Source organism: Pistacia vera, unplaced genomic scaffold (assembly GCF_008641045.1).
Source record: "Pistacia vera cultivar Batoury unplaced genomic scaffold, PisVer_v2 Contig254, whole genome shotgun sequence".
Taxonomy (NCBI): domain Eukaryota; kingdom Viridiplantae; phylum Streptophyta; class Magnoliopsida; order Sapindales; family Anacardiaceae; genus Pistacia; species Pistacia vera.
The window spans coordinates 372,296-388,862 of record NW_022196062.1 but is presented as its reverse complement, the minus strand read 5'-3'; the positions used below and the strand labels follow the sequence as shown (position 1 = coordinate 388,862).

General features: G+C 32.2%; 1 protein-coding gene and 1 pseudogene across 3 annotated transcripts; one reads left to right on the top strand and one right to left on the bottom strand.

The window, feature by feature from the left end:
* Positions 1-460: 460 nt before the first annotated feature.
* LOC116132497 (guanylyl cyclase 1) lies at positions 461-6,104 on the bottom strand. Of its 3 annotated transcripts, none has more exons than XM_031418164.1 (10): positions 5,967-6,104; positions 4,854-5,161; positions 4,511-4,635; positions 3,934-4,045; positions 2,799-2,873; positions 2,340-2,428; positions 1,925-1,983; positions 1,457-1,529; positions 765-840; positions 461-558 (listed from the first exon to the last, which is right to left on the bottom strand). In XM_031418164.1, the coding sequence occupies exons 2-10, from the start codon at positions 5,028-5,030 to the stop codon at positions 532-534; spliced, it is 813 nt and encodes a 270-aa protein (XP_031274024.1). In that variant the 5' UTR covers positions 5,031-5,161; positions 5,967-6,104; the 3' UTR covers positions 461-531. The 3 variants fall into 3 exon arrangements, with proteins under 3 accessions (XP_031274024.1, XP_031274023.1, XP_031274025.1); XM_031418163.1 differs by having other exon boundaries at positions 4,854-5,152; positions 5,967-6,098; XM_031418165.1 differs by lacking the exon at positions 5,967-6,104 and having other exon boundaries at positions 4,511-4,653; positions 4,854-4,983.
* Positions 6,105-12,303: 6,199 nt separating this feature from the next.
* On the top strand, positions 12,304-15,013 carry LOC116132523 (annotated as a pseudogene).
* The last annotated feature ends 1,554 nt before the right edge of the window (positions 15,014-16,567 follow it).

Here is a 16,567-nt window from a genome sequence, read left to right as displayed (position 1 = left end):
TAAACAATCGGAATACTGTCCTTCAAGAAAATATCAGCAAAAAAAAAATTGAGATTACAATTTTATCTTAAACAGGAGGTGGTCAGTATTTAGCAGTACCGATAATATTTTCGATTTCAAGAACACTACTGAGATAATTAAGAAGAAAAAAAAAATACATTTGCAAAGTAATTGAAGCATAATTTATTAAACAAAAGTGCCAATGAAAAGCGGACCAATTTATTGAAGAAAAAGTGGTATAACTGAGCTTTCAGAATCTGTTTGAAGACAGGGCAACTGCCTGTGTCTCAACATTATTTGGAAGAATAATACACAATCTATTAAAAGAAAAGAATTTACAAAAATTATATGTTAATTTACATTTAAATATGAATTAAATACTTACAAGCATATATGCATGTAAAGTGAAGTGAGAGATTTTATCAGTTTGGTTTATAATGATGCACATATTATACACAAATTTGTAATATACGCAAGGTGTAATGTCACATAATCGGATTGACATGAAGAAAGTTATGCTCAAGAAAAGGTCTACTTCTCACTCTTCCCCAGGGATATCTGTAAGATGGAAAATTGGAAATATTGAAAATAAAAGGTGATAATTTTAATAAAACTAGAAATCAAATCTTTTGTTCATGTAATGACTCGGTTCTGTTTTATTTACTTCTTATTTCTTAGATCATACTCGTGTTAATTATGAATTTAACAAGGTTTTGTGAAAATACACTAACATTATGAGGCATTGGCAAGGTGAAGATAATTACCAGGAGAAGATCTTCGTCAGTACCAAAGGATTTTCGAGCTTCTTCAAGGCGCTTTGATGAGACCCTCTCATGTTTCCTGCACAAGTTTTCAAAGACCATGCTTCGATAACAAGCTAAACTAAATTTTCAAATGCAAATACTATTGACAAAATATCATAAAAAAAGATTTAACATCCTAAAAAATGATGCCCCAAGTTCTTCCAAGCAAATGAGGCGCAAAATTTTGTTAACATTTTCTGAAAAAGCATTCACAGGGCAAATAAATTCTGTTTAAATGGTTCTACCTAACAAATTTGAATTATTTAGCACAATCAACTAACATTAACCATAACATTACAGGGAGATACTCTGATCCCCAGTCCATCCACCATTTTAAAGAACTATATTTATCTGAATAATATATCTTGTTAAGTTTAGGGAGACCTTCAAAGTTCTAGTTTTGACATATAGTTTGGAACACAGGATTTATTTGCTTTGGTAAGCGTACACTAGCAGTGTAGTCCATCACAAATTTTTTTACCATAAGAACTGACTCCTGAGTGCTTAGTCATTCACGCACCACCATATTAATGAACATCGATATTCTCAGCCAAAAAATTGGTTAGGAGCAAATGTTCTTTTTCCTTTCCTTTCTGTTGTGATCTATCAACGGGGAAAGTAGAAATGACAACAAAAGAGAACAAAGATTATACCCAGAACTGGCAGGATCTCTGATTTCAAACTCATCTGCACCAGCATCGTAGCCACATATCACAACATAGTGACCTAAAGAAGACATTCCATCTCAACAATATCAATTCAAACGTCTCACACATATATAAGAATTAAAGAACAACTAAGTATACTTCTCCAGAAAATTTTGAAAGATAAGGATTATTGACCCTGATATAAAGGATGGATATCAAAAGAAAAGAATCTAACACACCGCTTTTGTATTAACTCAATCATAATGACATAACTATGTCTATATATACACTCAGAAATTGTCATGTAGCACCCAAAGAAGATTTGACCAGAACAAGTTAACAATGAATATTCTGTTAAGCTCCCTAAGATAAATAGACTGAAATAAGTCCATTTGAGCACTCTATTATATAAAGCAATGCTAAGACCCTTATCACAAAAAGTAATGAACATTGAAATTAAACACCACTCCTCACCAGTATAACCACAGTCGTTGTAGAGGCCCGGGACAATGACATCCTCCATCCAAGGCTGACTGTGACACAAAAGTTTGGCAGAGCATTTAATAAAGGGGACAATTATTACTTAAGAGCAGCTCTTCTTTCTAGTGAAGCCTTTAGTTTAAAGTTACTCATATGCAGAAGTAATGGAGGTGGAAGAAGTAAAGAGGATGTATGAAGGGAAAGTTTTGGCTAATTAAATACGCTAATAAACTTTGTCATGAAAACTAAAAAATATAGAGATTTTTCCTCATTTTTTGGGTCTGCACAAGACAGGAAAATATACATGGTATAATAACATAATAGCCATGTAACAGTTAAAGGTGAAATTATTTAAAAGTAAAAATACAAAAAGCACAAATAAAAGAAATATATTGTAGGAAGTAAATACCTTAATTTATACTGGTCAACTAATGCAATCGCAACATAGTTCCCAGACAATATCTTGAGAGAAATTTCTACTCTGCTGATTGACCTGCACTGTAAAAAGGAGAAGGTTCGTAGGCTTATCCAAAGAGTATATTTAAATCAAGCATGAATAAGGAGCATCTTAATGATGATAGATAATAAAAACAAGGTGGTTTTTGGTCCACTTCTAGGTTCATCCCAATTTACCTTCCATACGTTTTGATACTCAATGAAACCAAAATAAATATTTACTAATCCAAGAGAGACCAACCCATCTAGTTCAAATTTTCAAGTTACACTCTGTAAAATATGAACACTGTGCAACAGTCCAGCTTCAAAATTTGTTGCAACGAGACAGCGGAAAACACTTTACCATAGAACATTGCTGTGCAAACAAAAAATAATTCTAAAACATGAAGTGCATTTGATGACAGGATTATACCTCTATATTAATACCAGCTCCCCTTGCTTTCTGGAATAGCATATCCACTCGAACAAGATCAGTGGGCAATTGCTCCTGCAAAATATTGAGACAAAACATCCACTAATATTACTGTCACAAATGGCAATGAAATGAACTAAAAAGTATATTAATAGTCAACTATAAATTACAAAAGCGTCAAGGAAAGATCATAAGAATGATAATATATGTACAGTTGAATTGAGGAAAACAACAGTAGAGAAAAAAATATATCAAAACCCTGTTTTTTCTTTCAGAAGCCAAATCCTGCTAATAGAATCATCACAAGCATTAATGCATGATAAATAGCAATAGCGGCTATTAATCCAAGATTCAGTTAATGCCTAGAGAAAGAGGAATAAAGTAAGTCTTATCGATTAAATGTCAGTTGCTCATGGTAACTGGTTTATATGATCAATAAGAAAAAACAACTATCAGATAAAATATACACAAAAACAATAAGTTCTAGTTCCACCATAAAATAAAATCTACTTTGGCAGTTTAAGAAGTGTTGATCAGGGATATGATAACAGAGCTCGAAAACCCCAAAGCTTAATGAAACACATTGTGGTGAAGGAGGCAAAAAGAGAGGCCCACATCTATAAAAAATGATGTTGTTCACTTCAAACTAGTGTAAGAACATGAACTTTGTATAATAGTCAACATCAAGCATATCCTAAAAAGTATGGATGGCATGGGTAATAACATATAAACTTTGCACATCTATATTCATATATCAAATGCCAACTAAACCAAGCAAATTGTCTTTGCAACTTTGCACTCCAAACGGACATGAAAAAGTATAATCCAGCATACCTCATCATTAATGATTTATAATGTGTTAAAAAAAAAAAAAAGGAAAAAACAACATTCAAGAAAGACTACTCAATAATGAGATTGGCCTTTAGGTATTGATGGTAGCACAATACTTTGAAATCTAATCATGCAAAGACTAGGTGCTCCAAGAACTCAACATTTGTTCATCTTACAATAGAGATAAACCCCCAAACAGAACAAAAAAACATCATGTTAAAAAATTACTACTTGATCAATTTGCAAGTTACAATAAAAGAATTACTAGGTCATTGAAACTACTCATGCATATGAAAGAAATCACCTGGTAAAATGTCTCCACAGAGTAATTGGGGTTTGCTCCAAATGTTACTGTGAAGTAGGAAAACTTAACATTAAATTTCTGCAGTAAATATGCCAGATCGACGGTCCAAATGCTGCAATAAGATTTTGGGAATGAGATTCATCATATATTTTTCATACCAGCTCATACTACTGCATCTCAAGTATACTCCACTCACTTTTTAAAAATGACAACATAGAGGCTTATGGGTACTCCTCCACACTATCAACTTTATTAGAGCACATAGTATTCATGTCAAGATCAGCAATCAAGCTAACTGATCAACGGAAGAGCCATTAAGCTATCTTAGAGAAGACCTCTTCATGTCTCTCATATCATTCAGTGCATCCATGACCTATGATGCAATCTATATGACTATCTAACATCTTTAAACAAGTTTTTCATTTAAAAGTTAAGAAAGCTTTCACTCCATTCTTATTTTCAGCGATTCCAAACAACAAATGCTTCTATTTTAATCAATCAGATAAAATTATCAACAACTAAATTCACAAAGCAGTCCATAAAAAAATGACGTTCTATTTTATAGTGAACAACAAACCTGGTTGTGCAGCATAACTCTGCCAAACCTTGAATATCACAGTTGTTGATTCCAATTGTTCTCAATACCATCAAAACGCATGCAAGGCCACAGTCCCAAGACTCTTGCTGGTTTATATGAGGGACCTACAACCACCAGGCCAACTTAAAGTATTCAAACAAAACTAGAATTACAACTTGCTGAAAAATATTGATTATCAATAAGAATGTTCATAAACATAAACAAAATTAAAGTTTTACGTTGTTATCTTATTTCATGATCTATTTACTAACTACCTAAACCTAAAATCCAACATAAAGTGTATATGAAAAATAAGGCATAAAAAGAGCCAATATGCACTCACTTGAACAAAGTGCACTCTTGGCAAGACTGCATCATTGTACTTCTCATTACTTGACAAGTGCTCAGATGAGCAGCGTTCTACCACACTTACAAGATTTCCATCTGATACATTCACTATTTCTTCTTCGTCTTCTTCGGCTTTAAGAATCTTATTTAATACAAAATAAAAAGGCCACATGAGCAACCAAATTCACAGTGGAATCCAGCACAGCTTAACCAGGTTGTTAAAATCAGTCTGAGTATCTTCTCAGCTTTGTCCTGTAATCCTTCAAATTATTCCAAGAGTATCACTTCTCAAACCTGTTGCAGCTATGACATGCAAACAATAAGAATAATAGTAGCAGTAAAGAAAAAGAAAAGAACTTCTGTGGCTATTACATAAAATTGTATGGTTCAAGTTTTGCAATTCTGATTAATACAAGCTAGCATCAACTTGTAAACTACTATGCATCAATAACTTTGCATTTGAAATGCAATTACAATTTAGCATTCCACTGATTGGAATCACTTTGCGCTTAATAATTTTCTTAATTTTTAACAGACATCATTAATTCCATAAATGAAACAGAGTTCCATTAGATTAACTTGTATGAATGTTTAAGCCTCTTATTATCAACATTTTGAACAATTCTTCACACAAATCTACTCTTGATCACATGTAAACCTGAATACCGCCATCACAGTTAATCTGCTCATAGTATGAGTTGTTCTATTAAACTAAAATCAATCTCATTCTAGAATGATTTGGTCTGAAACAATGATATTTAGCTCAAACTGCTTCGTTCTCAACAACTTTTAATTCTCAATAATCATAGAAATTCAAAACCTGAGCCAATTCTTACAAGTTCTACACCAGAACCACTAGAGATCAATTAAATCAGTGCTGTGTGTATACAGCTCATAAAATGGCAGCTCAAATTCATAATTAAATAAATCAAAACGAAAAGCAGCAGAAATCGATCAAAGTATCAAAGATAATTAAGATTTCAGCTTAATAAGAACGTAAGATGATAATTAACTAGTGATCTAATCAAATGAACAGAAAAAAAAAAGAGTAATCCTTTATAAATTACGCGTATATCTTGACATATGTACAGAGAGTTAAAAAATTTACCTAAGAAAGAGAAAGTTTGATTGACGAGAGAGAAAAAGACGCTTGTCCGAGAAAGAAAGGATGAAAGTTTCTTCTTTTTCTGTTTTCGCTCGCCTCTGACTCTTGACTTTAAGGTGATTGATCGTTTCTGGAGAAAATATAGCGTAATTGAAAATAAGCGAGCGTTTTAATTACTTATACGTTATACCGATCCGTGCTGGCACCCCTGCTTGCTAATCCGTAACGGTTTGTCGTTTTTAGTTAAAATATGTATAATTGTACATGCCAATCATGCCTCTAACATTATTAGTTTCCAATAAAAATTTAATGTTTTAGTGGCAAGTCATTTTGTTTCCTCTTCCAATAATATTATGTGATATAATTTAATAATTAATTTTTTTTTAAGTTATGCAAAGTATTTATGAAATTAAATATGGGTCCAGCAAAAATTAAATATGGAGTAAACTACTTTTTCCCACCCAAGCTTTGCCTTTTCACCAAAAAAGTTTCAAAATACCACTTTCCTACTCAAAGTTTATATTTCGTTTACTACCCATAATACACTTTCCGATTCGACAACCAATAGAGAGCAAACTCAGTTCAGGATATTGAGGTTTTTGAAGAGGGATGCCAGTAAGTCTTTTGGTGATAACAGGTTGGATTTTGGTGATCGAGATTGGTCAAAATCTAACTTGGAAGGGGCAGTTACGCGTTTCACAAATCGCTCGATTGCCAACAATTGACAAGGTCAGCGAGAGTAGGGTTTAAAAGGTTTTAGTGAGTGATGACCGGAAAAGAGAATGAAGGTGGTTTGACGTCACAAAGATGTTGAAATTAGCCGACAATTGGTTGGAATATAAACTTTGGGTGAAAAAGTGGTATTTTAAAACTTTTTGGGTGAAAAAGTGTCATTAAAGCAAACCTTGGGTGGGAAAGAGTCTTTTTCTCATTAAATATGAGTTAAACTATTGTAATACAAATTTTTGACAAAAATTCCTGATCATTAATTCATAATAACCTAATGACTTAAAAACTATTTAGTTGGCATTAAAATTTAATTAACTCTAATTTCTTATCCAAATCCGTTGGATTACATTAAGTCAATGGACTATGGATTTGTGTTACAATAACTAAACTCAGTAAATATACTCACAATTTTATAATATAATAATATAAACACATTTTACAAACTAAAAAATTGTTTTGAAAATTTACTTACTACTATATGAATATGAGCTGAGCCGGGCCGGACCAGACCAGTGAGGCTTTGACCCAATCCATGCAACATAGCAGAGCCCATTACTATTCAAATGGACGAACGAGTGGTCTAAAAGTCCTGACATTTGTTATAATGAATCAAAAGTAGCCCGTGATTCATAAATGGCCTATTGAAATAAATCACTTCAACTCTACTATAACCTGACGCTCCTGGCACAGAGATTACATTTTTGTTTGTGAGTACAAACAATGAAACAAATATACCCAAAAGAGGTCATTTTCTTTTGGGGCAGAAAATCTTGTTGGACAATCGACAAAACGGTGGTTTGAGGATTAGCCTCAAGATGCCTAAGATCATCTTTGACAATAAATAAAAAGATTGCCCAATTTGTAGGTTTTGAAGTTTGAATTTGAAGTCCTTGAGTTGTTGAGTTCCATAATATTATAATGTGAGATTTTATGGGTGTTTGATTTGTATTTAGTTTTAAGTATTAATCATTCATAAATCATAGTTTATTAATGAAGTGTTGGTGAAAAGGGCAGGTGGCTCAAGTGGGTTCAATCCTTTTTAACATCTAACCTTTTTATGGGTCATTACATTACTTAAAAGGTGATTTGGTCTAACCACTTTGAAGCTTCTTCACCATTGTATTAATATAATAAATGCTAATTAGAAGTAGGGCGACCTTAGCCCTAAATGGGAATTTAATTCAATCTCTTATAATACCAAATTAATATTAATTGTTATTTTAAAAACTTATATTTAATATAGTAGCCTATTATGATTTCTGTTTTCCTGTAAATAACAAAAATCACTTAAGATTTATGAAACGACATAAATCTTTGAGCTATTAAGTTTTACATGTTAAAATAAATGGGAGGATGGTAATTGGATTAAATTTATGAACTCGTAATAATTTATGTTTTTCAACTGCTTATTAACTTCTATAATGGTAAAGAGAATTTTATTAAATTGGAAACCTTATGAGAATTTTATATTATATCAACTTCAAAAGGTCGATGTCTTCAACTCTAAATTCAACATTAACTATTATAATTTTGTCTTTAACAATTTTATCTTTAAATTAATCTCAAATTGGGCATGGATGTTTATACTATAACACTTTATTTGATTTCATAAGAAGGTTTTTTTTTTTTTTTTTCGCTTATATAAGAATGATTATATTTAAATTATTTAAAAAGAAAATAAGGTAGATGTGGACAAATGATTCCAAGAAACACAAAGTTGAAATGAAAAGGCGGGATGTAAGAATTAAGAGGATAAAACTTTGATAAAGTGACCACCATGCCTACATAAAAAGTCAAGGGTTATTTAACTTTTTTATGGTGAAAAAGGTTACTTTTTATTATTTTTTCAACTCAATTTGCTAGCCGTTGCTGCTCCTTTTCCCCTTTTTCTATTTAGTTGTAAGTTTTTTAAAGACTCAAAAGGAAATGAAATGAAGTTCGTTTTAGAAGATTTATATTGAAAGCTCAACTACCCACTCAAATCATTTGATGTATAACCAATTGGGACTAAATTGTGAGAATACTTCAACTCCAATTAAGAACTAAGAAAAAGATACCCAATAATTGTTTCTCCATGTGAAACATTTAATTTGACATGTGAAAATTCGTAATGTTGTCCTTATTTAATTCTTTAGCTCGATTAAACTTAAAGTTGTGATTGATTGATGTTTAGCGTTGAAACTATTTTCCTCCTGCTTAGGGAAACTAACGCTATCACCTAAAAATGGAGATTCTATCATTCAAATAACGATGTAAAGGATCTAAAAGATATTTTTAACAAATTACTTAACCTTTTTTACATTAGAGAATTGCAACAATGCTAAAATGGTTAGTAATTTATTCAAAATAGACAACCATTTTAGCTAAAATGACAAATCGAACTATCAATTGAACGGTTTGATAGGAACTCTTAGGTGTATTGCTCAAAAGGTCTTGAATTTGAGTTCCTTTTCGGATGTTAATAGAGGTAGTCACTAGAGCTCTTATCTGGCCGGTAATTTTAAGATCCCGAAAAATTAATTAAGATATATATAAGCTGATCTAGATACCCCTGATGCTTAAAAAAAAAAAAAGGACAAGTCATTTGGCCTACACTTTTCAACTGATTATTCAAAATATAATTTTTACCCTTTGCATCATTACATATAATTGACAAACATGTTATTCAGTGGTTAGAATATTAGTTTCCCAGAATTGGGAGGGGAAAACGTTTTCACGACAAATTTTAGGATGGCAATTGAATGAGCCCATAAATGTAATTCAAATAGACATTGTACAAGCCAATGGGCAATTGCCAATTTGCCACGTCCTCTCTAACATGTCTCACATAAAAAATTATCTTACATTTAAAATAGCCCTAAGGTTATCAGTTTTAATCAAAACTCTAGACTAAACGAGTTTTTATAAAGGCTCTATTTTCGAGCAACAAAAAGTTGGGTAGTATATGATTAGAGAATAGACATTTTAGATCAGAATTCACTCAGATCCTGAAAAAAACCACCACCTGTCTTTTTCCCTATATCAAATATTCACATCAAACGGCTACTTCATCATTCAAATTAACTAACAACTTTACCATATTACCCTTCTACCAAATCTAAATATTACAAAATGTGCCAACTTTTGTCACTATCCAAAACGATAGCCCCTTCAGGACAAAATATAAGGCTCGTAAATATACTATACATCAAAAAAAAATAATAAAAAATAATAATAATAATAATAATTTAATGGCAAAATACGTTTACAAATTTCATGGCTGCCAATCTGGCACATAATAACAATTTATGGTTACATAATAGCAATTAATATAACATTTAGGGTACGTTTGGTTTATCATTTTGGTAGAATTTTAGGAATAATATTGAATAATTGGATAGGGGAGTATTACGAGATAAAATTTAAAATTTATGAAAAAGCTTCCAAGGTTTGCTAATTTAATAAATACCCTAATATATTAAATATTGAAAATGATAAAAACACCCTTACCACTCGCAGTGCCTGATTCTGCCACCAGCCGGAATCTGATCGGAAAATGGAAATGGGAAATGGCCACACATACCGTCGGATCTGGACTGTATTCGATCGATATGGCCTTTTCTGGCCTTATCCACCACGGATTTGGCCGAAAAATGCAAATTTAAGGCCGAATGTGGCCTTCGACGGCTGGAAAAGGCCATCTTTGGTCGTCAGCAACGACCAAGATATGACCGTCGTTGTCTGTCAACGATCACGGATTTAGACAGAAAATGCCAGATCTGGCCATTACCGACAATTTTCGGTGGTGTTGTGACTGTTTTGATAGATTCCCGCTACCACCGGCGGTGGGTTGTCGGAATCTGACAAGTATTGGCGGGTGGGAGTGTTTTGTTAGTTTTTAAACTTTTTTCTGGGGGTATTTAATGAAATTAATAAACTTATAAGGTCTAAAAATAATTAAAAAAATAGACTAATATTTTGAGAATAACGTGCCAAACAACATTTGAAGAATATGATCCAATATAGATAAAAACAATAAGACAAACTCACTCTTAGCTATTAATGGACCGTTGTGTGTATTATCTTTTTGGGTCAAAAGTAGGTGGCTCTATAATTAGGACCACCTATAGCTATAAATATTTTCCTTAATTTACTTTATGAAAAGATATTATATTTTTATCTACATTTAGATAATGGGACAATTATAATTTTGATTATGTAATTAATGAACGTGAAGTTATAGACTTTGATAGGGTCTAATTTTTTCGAGTTATTTATAAATTTGAAGGCATAAATACATAAAGTAATATTTGACTTATTTTGTGGCGGAAATTAGAAAATTAATAAAGTTTTGAAGATGAATTATATTATACTTAACATCACGTTACTTTCGATTAATTCAACAAAGGAGTCAAAGCATGCGAAAATTTTGACTCTAAATTTTACCCATGTTTTGAGATTTTATTATGTATTCCCCTAAATACATGTACATAATTTATTCAATAAAGTATGAATAGCCGTATTTTTTGTGTTAATTCACATGATTTTATATTAATTTAAAAAACTTTTGAATATGGGATTTTTGCCCATGTTTTGAAGAATTTAATTGAGGATTTGACCCAAATGCGAGTTAAATATGTATTACATATAGAATACAAGAATAGTAGGTATGAATAGCCTATTTTTTCTTCTTTTTGTCAAATTACACCTTAAATCACATGAATTACATTAGTTTTAAAAGTTTTGAATATAGGATCTAACCATGTTTTATGTTAATTGACATTATTGAACTTAAATACGTGTACACATTCATATAATAAATTTTTTTTTATGGTCAAATTCATACATTAATTTCTCTAACGAGGTTGGAAATTTTTGTTTTTAAAGTTTACAATTTTAGAAAAAATAAAAAAAAATTGGTTGATATATTTCAAAAATATTTTAAAATGTTTTGAAATTAAATTCTATTTTCTTTAAAATATAAATAATTTGATGGTCCAAATAGGCCAGTTAATAATTCAATTTCGTTCATAATTGTATTTAAAATAAAATAAATGGAGTTTAATGTTGAAATGTAAAACAAGGCTGAAATTCACCCCACAAATTAAAAAAATGAGCTGGAAATATAATCAAATTAACCATCTAAAAATCATTAATTCTCAACATACACCTACTTACCTGTCCGTTAATTTTATATAGGAAAAAAAAAATAAAAATTGCTAAAATCATTTTATTTTCAAACAATTTCAGAACGAACCCATCAAGTCAATTTTTTAATTTAATTTTTTAAATTTATTAGTACACAAAAAATTAAAAATGACTCGGAAAAGCGAGAAAAGAGCAGGTAAAACCGTAACTCATGGTATTTAGCAGGGTAAATGTAAATTCGTAGTGTTTCCCATAGTCCGCCCAAACCTGCCAAAGTACGTATATTTTATTATAATTTGAACGAACGTATTTTCTAGTCAGTCACTGAAAGTGAAAGAGAGACGTTGTCATGTCTGTGCTTCTTCTTAAAACTTTCTCTTCATTTCAATTTCAAAATCAAAAATCAATTTCGACAGTCACAGGACAAGACATTTTCAAACCACAAACGTTTTCCTTAGTTGTGTTTCAATTTATTTTGGAAAGAATGGGAAGTTTAGTGAAGAAGAATGGTACTGGTGGTAGTGAGACAGTGACAACTACTACCACTGAGTCCGGGACGAGTCAAGAAAGAGTAGTAGTTCAGCGGCTCAAGCTGTGATGACTCATCGAGGAAGTGAAAAAAATGGGTCTTGTTCACCCTTCTTTTGGGTTGGCCTATCAGGAAAGCTGAAGTGTCGAAGAAAAGTTTGGTTTCTGATGAAAAGGGAAATGAAGAGAAGAGCCATTTTGATGATTTGAAGTTTAAGAAACGGGTTCTCTCATTTCAGGTTGGCTTTTTGGCTTTTGGGTATGTTTGGTTGCTGAGAAAACATTGTGGGAAAAGGATAAAGTTTCTGTTTTTGAGTTTAAACTTATTTCTTTTAATTAAGTCGTACAACTTTTGGATCAGATGAGGTGTTTCTGTTTGATTACAGAAAGTACGCAATTCTGATGTTTTAGATTTCAAATTTAGAATTTAAATGTTTTTGTTTCAGGACTAGTACAGTAAAAATTCAAAATTTCTGATGTTTTAAGTTATCCCTGTAACAAAAGGAGTAATATAGTTTTTATGTTTCTACCGGTTTGTCTTTGGGTAGTGGATTAACATTTTTTTTTTTTTTTTCTGATTATGTTTTCCTTTTTTTGGTAAACTGATTATTTTTATTTTACTTGGTGATTTGGAAAAGATGGATATGATGAAGGAAAGGTTGCAAAATTGTTGCTTGGTGAAGACATGTCAGGTTCTGGTAAAGGTGTTTGCCCAGCTTTGGCTATCTAATTCCATTACCAATCTATGTGGTATGCTCTCTTCTTTGTGTGCAGATTTCTCTCTATTACAATTACTTTTCAATTTCTTTTTTGTCGTTCTTAATTATTTGGACTGTAATTTACTATCTTTTGGTATGATTTTTAGCTACTATATTTGGACAACTGTGGAGATTAGAACCTTACCTTCTGAGAAGAAATCAATGTGGAAAAGAGAATGGAGCTGCTTCTTTGTGTTAGTGATCACATTGTGGAATTGATCCCATCTTGGCAAACATTTTCAATGGAAAAAACTTGAGGTAAGGGAAAATTTTAGGCCTTTCTGTTTTTTTCTGAAAGTGCTTGAACTATACACTTTCTTTAATTGTAAGGATCTCAGGAAAAGCTGAACTTTTGAACCTTCTCTACTTTCACCATCTGATTTATGGCGTTTTGAGCTAAAATGGGTGTTTTGCAATTTGTAGGTCATGTCTTGCAGGCCTAGATCAGATATTTTCATGAATCTCCCGCTCTCAGGAAACTAGACAACATGCTCCTTGTAAGATTTCACTTTCATTGTTTCATTGTTCTCAGTTTGGTAAAGCCATTTTCAACTTACATCTAGTTTATTCTATGACAGGAAATATTGGATAGTTTTGTGGATACCGAATTTGGTATGTTGATCAAGGGATTATAGCCCCAGAAGCAGATGGATCAGCCTCTTTCGGAAAACAATTCAGCGGCAAGAAGAGAAGTGGTGGCTTCCTGTGCCCCGTGTACCTGCTGGTGGCCTCTCTGAAATTCAAGAAAGCAACTGCATCACACGCGTGAATGCACAAACCAGATCCTTAAAGCTGCAATGGCCATAAATAGTATTACCTTAGCAGAAATGGAAGTGCCTGAGTCATACTTAGAATCACTTCCAAGGTTGGATATCCAAAAGATAATTCTTTTTCTAGTGTCAACTAAATCATCACAAATGTTTGATTATGATGCTTGTTTTATGCAACTGTTTTTTTTTTTTTATTTGTTTGTTCTCAGAATGGGAGAACCTGTTTAGGGGAAGTTATTTACAGGTAATTACTCAGATCAGTTCTCTGCTGACTGCTTGCTAGATTGCCTTGACCTGTCCTCAGAGCACGTTGCTCTTGAGATAGCAAACCGTGTGGAAGCCTCAATATACGTGTGGCGTCGAAGAGCTCACTCGAAGCCCCAACCAAATCCAAATCGTTCCACTGCAAAATCATCATGGGAATGGTGAAGGACTTCATGATTGATGGAGAAAGAGGGAATTGCTTGCTGAAAGATCTGAAAGTCTCTTGCTTTGCTTGAAACAGCGGTTTCCTAGTCTACACAAACTACATTGGACACCAGCAAGATCACTGCAACAAGGTTCTATTTCCTTTCTTGAAAATCTTGTTCCTTTCACTATATATGAACTTCAACTGAGAAGTTCTTTTGAACTTTTCAGGATGTTGGGAAATCCATTCTTGAGAGCTATTCAAGAGTTTTGGAGGTCTGGCATTCAACATTGTGGCTCGGATTGATGATTTATATATTGTGGATGACTTGAATAAAATTCAGATAAGCTGTCATCAGTTACAACAGTAGTGTAATTTCTCATAAGAAAGTTACAATCCCCTTCGGTAATGTGCCTGCCTCAGGCACTCCGTATAAAGCAACATAACACACCAAGCTTCTCACCTGCACCTCTAATTAGTCCTGCAAGAGGGAGAGACTCCTTTTCTCGCAACAACAACAAGGCTAACCGCCGCGGTTTGGGGTGAAGAGAGTGTTGTCAAATTATCTTGGTGTTGACACAAAAGCAAAGGTGTGTGGGAATCCAACTGAGGAGATAAGTTCAGTTGCAACAAATGGTTATGAAGGTTTGGTGCATCAAGAATTCATCATCAGCCAACCAAAATGGGACGAAGTTGTGCCAAAATCAGCCTCGATATACTGTCTCTTGAGAGTTTTTGAGGAATGAAAAATACAGTGTGAGAATTAGGATTGTTAATGGTAGAGGACATTTCTTGTGACTATGAGTTGAAATATCTTGTTTACCCATCTTATTGGTTTATTTGAATGTAATGTAGCTGTGAGTTGATAGAATAATATATATATGAGATTGCAGATTGGCTTCATCAGATCAGAGAGTTTTGAGGGAAAAACGAAAATACTTTGGCATTTATGAGTTGATTCTTATTTTCCGTTCAGGATATCTTTTCATGTGCCATAAAAAGATGAACATCTTAAACGGGGCATTCCGAGAATTGAACTCGGGACCTCTCGCACCTAAGCGAGATCATACCACTAGACCAAAGCTGTTGTATTTGTGTTGTTGTGATTTTAAATTATAACATCAATACAAGTTTAATCCTTTTTACAAGCATTTTGAATTAAGAAAATGGATAAAACATGTGAACCCAGAAAACAAAAAAGGGGATACTGACAATAATTCGAGGATGTTTACTTCAGTGCTTCGTTTGATAATTCATTTGGAATATGACCCTTTCAATTTGAGACATCAACAAATACACATAAATAGTTGGAAAATTGTAAAAGTATAAAGAAGCTTGAACTACAATTGTAAAGTATAAGATCTATTATGAGACTTACTCATCCCAGGAGGTCCATCAAAATTTAAATTAAATATTTAGTTAAACAATTAAACACTAAGTCTTATTAACAAACAACATATATATCTATATAATGTTGAGCAGACTGCTTCTTCTAACGAACGTAGGAGATATATGATTGCCATGTAGGATGTCGTTAATTGGTCCACGTGTTTGCTGTTTATTGAGGCTTGTTATAATGGAATTATTCACATGCATTCAATTAATGTATTCAATACAAATATTTCACATTCTCTTTAATTTGAGATCTTTCACATTTCTTTATATATCTATATAATGCTGAAGCAGATTGCTTCTTCTGATGCCACGTAGGATTGAATATGATCGCCATGTAAGATGTCGTTAATTGGTCACGTGTTGTGTTTATTGGGCTTGCTAAAAGGGACTATTCAAATGCATTCAATTAATGTATTCAATACAAATCTTTACATTTCTTTTAATTTGATAAAAATGTATGTACACAGTCTTTTTTTTGTTTTGTTTTTTCTATATATATGGAATGAATAATAAAAAATGTATTTACATTACAAACGTCATAAAAAAATAACTAACCATTAATATATTACATACAACCATTAATATATTACATACAACTGTTCAATATATGATTCTGACGATATATTTCATTTTTAATTCTAGATCTTTCACATTCCTCTTTATTTGATAATTACTAATGATTCATGTGTGTTATTGATTTCCATGAATATTAAGAGATTGCTATAATAAGGATTATTCACATTCATTCAATTAATATATTCAAATAGATCTTGCACATTCCCTTTTAATTTGAGATCTTTCAATTCTCTTTTAATTTGATAAATACTAATGATTCACATGGTGTGTTATTGATTTCCATGAATATTAGAGATTGTATATAGGGATTTA

Excerpts from the sequence above, each read along its gene's own strand:
- LOC116132497 (XM_031418164.1), bottom strand. The coding sequence starts at position 5,030 with ATGTGGCCTTTTTATTTTGTATTAAATAAGATTCTTAAAGCCGAAGAA. Across the intron at positions 4,636-4,853 it reads CAAGAGTGCACTTTGTTCAA|GTCCCTCATATAAACCAGCA; the intron begins GTGAGTGCATAT and ends TGGTGGTTGTAG. Across the intron at positions 4,046-4,510 it reads GAGTTATGCTGCACAACCAG|CATTTGGACCGTCGATCTGG; the intron begins GTTTGTTGTTCA and ends ATCTTATTGCAG.